We start from the raw sequence: 10121 nt of genomic DNA, 5'->3' as shown, positions 1-10121 counted from the left end.
ACTTATCTTATTTCTTATTCTTTTGGGAAAAATCAGAGTTCGTTCGAGGTTATCAGATTCCAATTATATTTGTTTTAAATTGTTTTAAGGTATTGATATAAAAAATTAAATTTTTTTATGTATTTTTTAAAAAAAATTACAAAAATAATTAATATTACTATAAAAAATAATATTTTACTATATTATATGACTTGCTTTTAGAATTTAAGTCATGAGTTAAGTTAAACAGAAATATCAGTTGGTTTGTTTTTAAAATATAAATCATGAGTTAAATTAAATAGAAATATTAGTTGACTCAAAATAATTTAAAATAATTTTATTTTAAGATAATTTTAAAAAAATATTATAATGTTATCATTTGAAAAAAATTAAAATTAAACCATATTAAATTTTAAATGGACTCATCAATTATCTACATTAAATCAAATTAATTTCCATCTATTTTTTAAACTTAATAATCAAGTTCCGAGCTTACAAACTAAGCCAAAGTAGGCAAGTTTAATAAGATTGACAACAAAATGAGATATTAGTCTAAAATTAGTATTTGAAGAGAGAATTACAATTAGTGGAGGTAGATTGTGTTTTGCATGAAATAATTTTGAAAGTTGACCCAATCGTAAGTGAATTATATCTTGAAGATCGTTCAAAGGATATGTTATGAGAAATGTTTTTTTATTTTTGGTATGTTTAGGCACGTAGTTGAAATTATATTTTTTTAAATTTTAATTTATTTTATTATTTTAATCTATTAATTTAAAAAAAAAATTATTTTAAAGTATTTTTAAGAAGTTGTTTGAGAATACTGTATAAATCGCGTTTCTAAAAAATTTAAATTTTTTGTATATTTTGAATCTTTTTGATATGCTAATTTTAAAAGTGATTTTTTTAAAATAAAAAAATATTATTTTGATGTATCTTATTACAAAAAATATTTTAAAAAACAACTACAATTATATTCTCAAATAGACACTAAACACTCTCCAATAGACACTAAATAAAACGTATTTTAAACCATAATTATTATGGCAATCCCAAACAAACTTATAATAAAAAAAATAACCTAAGTTAATTTAATTTAATTAATCTTCTGATACTTTCAAGTGATAAATAACAATATCAACTTCATGAAATATAATATTTTTTTTCATATTTTAACCAAAACACAATTGTTGTTTAGGGTTTTTTTTTTTTATTCTAAAGCTACATTGTTTTTGTTTTAAAATAACTTCAAACAATCAGCCCACAACTCGGGCTTTGTACCGTGTTAAACCTTGTACTGGGTTTGATAACCAGAGAAAACGAAAAACACCTGACAAAATTTAGAAAACTACAAAACCAACAAAATTTGGCAGGAAACCAGAACTAAGGGGTGGAAGAAATAAAAGTAATTAAATGGAAAATGAAATTTGAGTAATGGTAAAAGGAGTGCTTGATAGACCCATGAAACCATTTTGATCTCAATCACTATCAGGAGAAGGTGTCTTGATATGGTCATCGTCCACCGCCCTCTCTTCAGGAGCATCATTTACTGCTAAAAATTTAAGTGCTGTTACAACATCAGCCATTAAGGGCCTTGTAAGAGCTTCCTCTTGGAGACACATGGCTGCAACCGCAAGTGCTTGATACAGGCCTCTTAGGGGATAGTTTCCTTTTAGCAAAGGGTCTGCCATTAATGCAAGCTTTTTTTTATCTTTAAATAATGGTGTTGCCTGCAAAGAGAAATGTAGTCAAGTCAGGGCTTAAGTTGTTCGGTTCTAGCAGTCGAATGTTTGTCGTTAAGTGTTTCAGGATCAGGAAAACAATAATGGAAAGTTATGCCAGTAGTCTATGCCATTATCGATGAAATTTCGTCAGAGGAAGTATTTGTGCAAGATACAGAAAAATGAATTGGAGAATAAAAAGTTTCTGCACATACCCAGGAAACTAAATTCTTTTCCCCAGCTGGTCTTGAACTGTCGATGACTCGTCTTCCAGTGATCATCTCCAAAAACACGACTCCAAAGCTGTAAACATCGGATTTCGCTGTCAACTGTCCTGTCAAAGCATATTCAGGTGCACAGTAGCCATAAGTCCCCATCACCCTGGTGGATACATGTGTCTTGTCCCCGGTCGGTCCAAGCTTTGCCAGCCCGAAATCTGAGAGCTTTGGGTTGAAATTCTCGTCTAATAACACGTTTGATGCTTTGAAGTCACGGTATATTACTGGAGGATCTGCTGATTCATGCAAGTATTCAAGGCCTCTTGCAGCCCCTTCTGCTATTTTAATCCTAGTATTCCAATCCAACGGATTTTTATCTGGGGTCAAATCTGAAAGAAAAATCCAGCTGAGTAGTGTAAAGTAAACTAGCAAGAAACAGGAACCTAATCTCTGACAATGATGGAAATGCTGCACCACAGGAACCGAATCTGTTTCAACCTGTAATCATCTATGCAATGAACTCTATCCTGTATGGAAAAAGATCAGTATGTCCGAATGAAGTTGCTATTTTAATTCTAGTATTCCAATCCAATGGATTTTTATCTGGGGTTAAATTTGAAAGAAAAATCCAGCTGAGTAGTGTGAACTAGCAAGAAACAGGAACCTAATCTCTGACAACGATGGAAATGCTACACTACAGTAACCGAATCTGTTCCAACCTGTGATCATTTATGCAATGAAATCTATCCTGTATGAAAAAAGAGCAGCATGCCAGAGTGAAGTTGCTTCATACATACCAAGAAGGTGATCCTCAAGGGAGCCGTTAACCATGAACTCATATACTAAAATCCTCTGGTCACCATCAGCACAATATCCAACCATGTTGACAAGGTTAGGGTGGTGAAGAAGACTTAACATCAAAATCTCTATAAGAAATTCTCTGTTTCCTTGAAATCCATTCCTGTCTAGTTGCTTAACAGCGACAACCTAAATTGAAATAAAAACAACATCAGAGCTTCTTTTTTTGGCTTGGAAGTTAAAAGCAATGGAAGACATTTAACGTCATACAGCAAGAGTAGTACTTGGTTCGTTTTTTCAATCAGCCCTTTGTATACCCTCCCAAAACCGCCTTCGCCTATCAGGTTTTCATTGTTGAAGTTCGTGGTTGCAGTAGCCAACTCTCGGCATGTGAAAATACCAGCAGATATATTGCCCTTTCCAATTTTCTTGATTTCTTCATTTATGAACCTTTTTCTGCTGCTATCTGTGGAGAAATTATGCTCAATTTAAATTAGACTCTTTGAAGTTGTGTTCAAAATATAAATATTCTTGTAACTAACTTATCACAAGTTGGAGAGTTAAGCAAAATGTCCTGATTCGCTAATGCCAAAAGATTACATGAACCATAGTAGTTAATGTCTGAGTATGAATTAGTGACAAAATATTAAAAACAAGTATGCCTAATTATAACATCTTTGCTAATGTCTTCAATAAATGAAAATTACTTTCCAAAGAAACTAAAGAGGACTATTTTATCAAGGAAACATTGCTGATGAATTTACAATATGGGAACACAGCAATTTGGCAAAGAAAAACACATATGAATGCAGTGTCGCCAAGCATGGAACTTGGCATGCCATTTTCAATTTTTCATTTTAGTCTCCTGTGAAAGAAAAATGTGATTTTCACTACTGGGACAGGCTATATCAGGAGCACAACACAAAGCACATAAGAACACCATCCAAAGGGGATGAACTGTGCCTGTATAAATGTGGATTGACAGCAATCAGATCTAGGCTGTGGGATAGACAAATTACCAGTCTTCTAAATTATGATGAAGAATTCATGGTTTCTTGAACTCTAAGAATCGATCGTTAGAACAAAACAGCTTACCTGTCTTGAATGAAATGTTAGCATACGAGGCTAAAGTCTCGGCATCACGGTATTCCTTGATGCTTTTTTTCAATGCCTTTCTCCCTAATCTTTCCTTTGACATGCAGCATTCAAAGCAACCCATCTGGGCTCCCAGCCAGAATAAAAACCCGAAAGGAATTCTTAGAAAGATAGTCAGCACAGGGAGCTGTTGATACCAATCTCAAAATCTAAGCCTAAATGCACAAGAAAATACACGTCTGGTCTTTTCAGGAGACAGGAGATCATGTGTGTCTTCTGTCTATCATTTATATCAAAGCCCTTCGAGGCATTGAAAAGGAAAAAACTTGGTCAAATTTTTACTAATTCTTACGAAAAGACTGGCCATATTTTTTGCATAATAACCTACCTTATTAGCAAAATGGGCGTTTTGACGTGCCTTTCTTTGACTTCATCTCTGTTTGATTCACAAATTTCCTCCAATGTTAGGAGTGCTAGAAGGGATTGTGAGCTATTTTTTCTCGAAGTTTTACTACGGCAAACCATCATGATTTTACCTGTTCATGTTTAATGATGGATCAAATGGATTTTCAAGCATCCTCTCGAATTTACTACTTTTTCAAGGCATTGGTGGCCTAAATGGATACAGTTATACTGTATACGGATCCTCATGTTTAATGTAATGCAATGCAATATAATGTGATCAAATGTTGAACATGATAAAAAATGTAATTGAATGAAATGGGTCTTTGAATGTAACTTTTTTTTTAGAAAAGGTGGCCCACTCACAATGCTGCTGGGCCAAATTTTTTTAGTATAAAAAAAATATATTTAAGTGTTGTTGATATACTTTTACGAAGTAAAAATACTTGAATTATAAATCTAATTGGATTTAAAATGCTATACAGAGTCTAATTTTTATAGTATAGAGTTATGTTTGTCTCTTAAGATTTTTTTTATTAATATAAGTTTTTAGCTTGGATTCTACTTTATCTACATTCTATATATATATACAAATTTTTTATAACTTATTATATTTTCATCTCATTAATACAAATACGAGAAATATTTATTTATTATTAATATTTGACGAGATTTTTCTTATTAATATTTGTGTAAAATATATTTATTTTTTATTAATATTATTTGATAAAATGACTTTCTAGCATCCCATTTAAGTAAAATAACATGATTTATAAAATATAAATATCACTTTAACATTGAGATAAATGATTTATAATTTTTTCCATTCTTGAAATATATACATGACATTATGTTTTTAATATTTATTTTATATCAAAACAAGAACGAGTAACTTTATTTTTAGAATTTAATTTTTTTGTATATTTATTATTTTTTGTACAGGAATATTAACTTAAACATTCAAGGGTTCTCAAAATCTATAAAAAATGAATGTTTTGCAGGTATTAATTGGGATTTCTACGTCGAGCCATTACATTCTTTAGGTATAAAAAAATAAATTAAATAGAAAGAACACTTAATTAAGCTCATTATCCATTAACCAAAAATCTTTATTTTTAAACATCTTAAATTTTAAAACATTATCACTCCCCCAAAACACACAATCTATCCATGAAATCATCTTATATAATTAAGAAAAATAAAATTTTATATAAAACATGTAAACCACCGGTTTTCAATTAAAATATAATAATTAATTGGATGAATTTACAAAATTTACCATAAATCTTCCAATCCATTTATAGATATTATGATGATGATAGTGTACGTATTTGCCAAAGAGAACTTGCAATTCTATATTTGAAATATTCTTTTTGAGAAAATAATTAAAATCGGGGAATTAATATTAGAATTTTTTTATATACTTAAATAACTAAAAATTTTATTTAGTGTGTTTTATAATGTTTTTTTTTCACCCTATGGAAGATGAGAAGTGCTATCGTTGTTTTTCTAAAAAAACATATAACTATTTTTAATTATATCCGGTTTTTTATTGATAAAACCAACTTTTTATTTTGTTAATTTAAGGAATTACTAATTTAGGTTATTAAAAGAAATCATTTTTATAATTCTTGTATCTTTGGGACAATTAATTGAAAATATCCAATTATTTGTGACAACGGTTGTAAGCAATTCTAGAAGATTTGCAAGACTCAAAGAAATATTTCAAACAATTGGGAGTATTATCTCTCTACCTGCATCCTTCATTAAAATTGAATTATAACATTTTCAACATGCCAACTTTCATTTTTTCACTTCTAATTATTAAAGAACCTCTAAAGAGATACCAACAATTGTTTTAATTATTTGAATTCCTCAAATAATAATAATTTATATATATATATATATAGAGAGAGAGAGGGGGGGGGGGGAGATTTAACCTAAAAAAGAGGCTGAATTGAAAAAATAAAATAAAATAAAATAATAAAAAAAGAAAGAAAGGAGGAAGCTTCATGATGACTCCCAAGTTTTAACCACAGAAGGAAGAGGCAATCACTATAAAAATATTATTTTGTCAAGGCTATACAATATTGCGAAGAATGGGTCAATAACAACCCAACAACATCTCATTTATAAAATTGAGTTTTTCATATTATTTTAAATTAATCTTTCAAATTTTTTTCACCTTTTTCATAATTATAGTATATTGTTTATATGTTTTTACCCATTGAAAAGGTTATTATTGTAATTCTTGGCAAATCTATAAGAAGATGATGTACTTTTAAAATTTATTAAGAGTTGTTAAAAATAATTAGGGCTTCGTTGCTAAAAACAAACATTTCAGCAAAAAGAAATATATACGTAATATATAATCATGGTAACAATAATTTCCATGAAAAAAAAAAACTTTATGATACCATTTGGAGCACTGAAATCAAATTACAGAGCAAGTTAATGCTTCCTCATTCTTGATGGAAAATCTTGAAGAATCGATTATGCTGCTTCATCATGCATTTAAAAATATAAAAATATTGTATTAGTGGCTGATTGTTTTAATTTAAAATTATAAAATTATAATTTTATTATTTCAATCTAAATTTAAAAATAACAACAACAATAATATATAAATACTAAAAGGTATAATTCAATTAATCAAATTATAAATTTATTTTTTAAAAAAATATTAATTAAAATTTCATGAATACCAGAATCATTAAAAATTTATATAATTATTAATTTTAAAATTTATAAAATTAATTAAAGTGAATATAAACTTATCCAATAATTACCTTAATCTAAAAAAGAAAATAATACTTAAAGGGGAAGATTCACGTTTTAGTCCCTGAAGTGTAAAACGTTACATTTTAACATAGAATTCTAACAACCATGATCTATCCAGTTGTGCAAGGCATGGAGATTTCACAAACCAACTCTTTGTGGTGTATAAATTAATCTCATAATTAATTCCAATTATTAAGTTTTACTGCTAGTATTTTATTTAAATTATAAAACAATTGAAATAAAGAAAATAATATATGATGAAAATATTTAAATCCAGTGACCGACAGACAAAAGTGGAGGAAGGAGCTTTGACTAAGCAACCCAAGAAAGCCATTCACTGCCCCACTTGTATTAAAAATAACTATCCATGTAAAAATTTCTGGTCTTTGGACATTTGGGAATTTCAGAAAACAAGCCATGGATTCACAACTGAGAAAGCTGGTAGCGGGTCTTTTTCTACTGACGGCAATCTTTGTCTCTGGTGTCAAAGCTTGGACAGGTGAAATACACGGAAGAGTTGTTTGTGATGTTTGTGGTGATTCTTCCATCGGACCTGAAGATCATGTTTTAGAAGGTCCCTCCCTCACTCTCTAACTTGGTTTTAGTTTAATTTTTGAAATGGGCTTTTTTTTTTTGTTTCTTGATGTGTGAAAGTTCAATTCTTATGGGTTTTGAGGGGATGAGTGATGACTTAATGGATTGGTGATTATAGTGATGGTTTTGTGCTAAAAATTGTTCCTTTTTTTTATCATTTGATGGTTATTTATTTATTGCGAGTTCACGTCCACCAGTTAACTAAATCTCAATTTCAAAGCAGTCGGGGTTGGTGGAGATGTATCCATTTTGTTCTTTCTTTTCTGTTTCAGATCCATATAGCTTGTTTATTAGTGTGTAATTGGATGTAGTCGGTTCTGTTTGTGAGTGTAGTAGGACAAAGTTGATACAGATTGTTACTGGGGAATGATGAAAATATGTGTTTTTTTTTTTTTCGTTTTGGTTAGAAATATATTGTTGTATTGCTGTGATCTCGAGTCACTTTGCTCTCTCTTTGTGCATTAGCTACATCATTAGTGTGGTGATGGTTTGGCCAGATGTTTTTGCAACGTAAGGTAGTGTTATCTACACTCTAAGACTGTGTTTTGGGAGGTTATGTTCTTTGTAGTTTCTATGTGATTATGATATCTGCAATTGATTAATCTGTTGGCAAATAGCTATTAGGGGTTTGTGGGTAACCTGTGCATTTCTTAATATTGACACCTAAATTATGGAGTTTTCTAAACATTGTTCCCTTTCACCCCTCTGCAGTTGCTGGTTTGTCTTTGTTTTGTTGATGTAACGATACCAAGTTGCTTCATTTTATTCTTGGACTGTAAAATGCTAATCGATGAACTGTTTTCTCTTTGATTTTGTGGAAAATTTGCTTCTGCCATGTAGGGGCATTAAGTAACACCCCAATATCTTTTTGGTATGCACTGCAGGTGGATGGCATTCTTTCACTGTCAACTTTTATTATCATCACTGTTGTTGTGTAGGGATATTAATTTAAATTCTCTTGTCTATTATGTGTACCTTGAAACATGCTTTTAAACCAGGGCATATTCATACCCTTTGAATTTCCTGGAAACTTCATTCTTAAGGTGGGCTGTACCTTGGGTACCGTCAAACACTCAAAAAGCAATTTAAGGTTCCTGGAATCCCAGGGTGACTTCACTTCATTTGATGTTGCCAAGGGCTACAGCAGATGACTATTTTGACTGCCATCTTTGACAAAACATCAAATTTGTGAAGCAGTGATGGTTAATATTATTGATTGTATTTAATTAAATTGAATAAGATGTAAAATGGGGTGATTTGGCTTGCCTTGATGCAGGCGCTGAAGTAGCTGTCCTTTGCATAACGAAGTCCGGGGAAGTTCTAAACTACCAGGCCTTCACAAATGATAAGGGGATTTACACTGTGGCAGAGACCATGTCAGAGAGTGACCGTTGGGATGCATGCCTCGCGCGACCTATCAGCAGTTTCCATGAGCACTGCACCCAACTAGGAGAAACTAGCACAGGGGTGAAGTTCAGTTATAATCGTCCATCTGGATTTTCTCACAGAGTCAAACCTTTTGTCTATAGCCCTGCCAATGTGCCAACATACTGCATCTAGATGTTAGTTATCTTGTATATTCACAAGTTTCAGTTTGTTATATCTAGAAGAAAAATAGAAAGATCAGATTAGTTTGTTCGAAATTCCATGGTGCATCTATGCAAGGACTTAGTTAATAGGTCAGTGCTACTGCTGCATTCAGAAGGTTTATAAAGCCAAACTCTAATTATGTTTGTACTAGATTTTGATCACTGTTGCACTGTAATATGCATACCCTATTCTGGCTTGCCTGAGTTTCTTCATTATCATGAATAGCATTTAGTGGTGGAATGGCCTTGGCTAAACGCAGCAAACGATTTCATGACTGTGTAGCTCTCAACTGTCGTCCAATCAACCTCCGACATCTCATAGAACATGACCACCCCTGTGGTTAAATCAAGGTGTTCCAACACTAGTCATGATCACACTTGTTAAATCACTCTTGTTAAATCCGATCTGACTTGACTGGTGAGGTTGCTAGAAAATCTGCTTTGATCCAGATTGAAGTTGAACTGGAGTTAAATCTAGTTGACCTAGTTTGACATGAGCTAGTTGACTTGTAAAAGAAAAGGATTTGAACCCTAACAAAAAACCCTTCATTCCCTCCATTTCCCTTCCCCGTCCATCAATGAGAAGCCAAAGGAAAACAGTCTTCATGAGCTGAAACCCAGAAAGTAGTAACACAGCGGAATCAAAATGTTTAGTGGCTGAGCTGCCCCATGGTTTGATAATGGACATGTTATCAAGATTGCCGTCTAGTCAGCCCCTTGTCAACTGTAAGTTAGCATGCAAGACCCTTATTTTGCCAAAATCCATATGGCAAGATCATCAACTACTTGATTCAAAATGATTTTTCATTAGAAAAAAACTTTTGTTACTGACTGGGATAGTTGAAGAAGTCGCCAGTAAGAGTTTGCAGATCGATTAAACACAAACTTACCCGATACTAATTAATACCCTAGCCGTAAATTCTTGCAGGGGGGGGGGGGGGTTT

The 10121-nt window shown here is 31.6% G+C and overlaps 2 protein-coding genes across 3 annotated transcripts in view; one reads left to right on the top strand and one right to left on the bottom strand.

The window, feature by feature from the left end:
* Nucleotides 1-1378: 1378 nt before the first annotated feature.
* LOC105130151 (serine/threonine-protein kinase PBS1-like) lies at nucleotides 1379-3935 on the bottom strand. Its single transcript, XM_011032519.1, has 5 exons — nucleotides 3812-3935; nucleotides 3001-3182; nucleotides 2716-2905; nucleotides 1916-2307; nucleotides 1379-1709 (listed from the first exon to the last, which is right to left on the bottom strand). Exons 1-5 carry the CDS (start codon nucleotides 3933-3935, stop codon nucleotides 1458-1460), a joined length of 1140 nt encoding a protein of 379 aa, XP_011030821.1. The 3' UTR covers nucleotides 1379-1457.
* A 3340-nt stretch (nucleotides 3936-7275) lies between these two features.
* Nucleotides 7276-10121, top strand: part of LOC105130148 (uncharacterized) — a 12773-nt gene continuing 9927 nt past the window's right edge. The window contains exons 1-2 of one of the 2 annotated variants that reach the window (XM_011032515.1): nucleotides 7276-7568; nucleotides 8865-9158. In XM_011032515.1, coding sequence (XP_011030817.1) covers nucleotides 7412-7568; nucleotides 8865-9148 — 441 coding nt within the window. In that variant the 5' untranslated portion in view covers nucleotides 7276-7411 and the 3' untranslated portion in view covers nucleotides 9149-9158. Of the gene's footprint in view, nucleotides 7569-8864; nucleotides 9382-10121 lie in introns of those variants that run through there. The other variant, XM_011032514.1, reaches the window with a different exon arrangement.

This window comes from Populus euphratica, unplaced genomic scaffold, assembly GCF_000495115.2.
Source record: "Populus euphratica unplaced genomic scaffold, PopEup_1.0 scaffold95.1, whole genome shotgun sequence".
Lineage (NCBI taxonomy): Eukaryota > Viridiplantae > Streptophyta > Magnoliopsida > Malpighiales > Salicaceae > Populus > Populus euphratica.
Note: the sequence above shows the minus strand (reverse complement) of the source record. Positions and strands in the feature narration are given on the sequence as shown.

What these genes read in the sequence shown, in the direction of transcription:
- LOC105130151 (XM_011032519.1), bottom strand. Translation starts at nt 3,935, where the DNA reads ATGGGTTGCTTTGAATGCTGCATGTCAAAGGAAAGATTAGGGAGAAAG. An exon ending in TAACATTTCATTCAAGACAG is followed by an intron (nt 3,183 to 3,811) that starts GTAAGCTGTTTT and finishes ATTTCTCCACAG; the next exon opens with ATAGCAGCAGAAAAAGGTTC. An exon ending in TGATTGAAAAAACGAACCAA is followed by an intron (nt 2,906 to 3,000) that starts GTACTACTCTTG and finishes ATTTCAATTTAG; the next exon opens with GTTGTCGCTGTTAAGCAACT.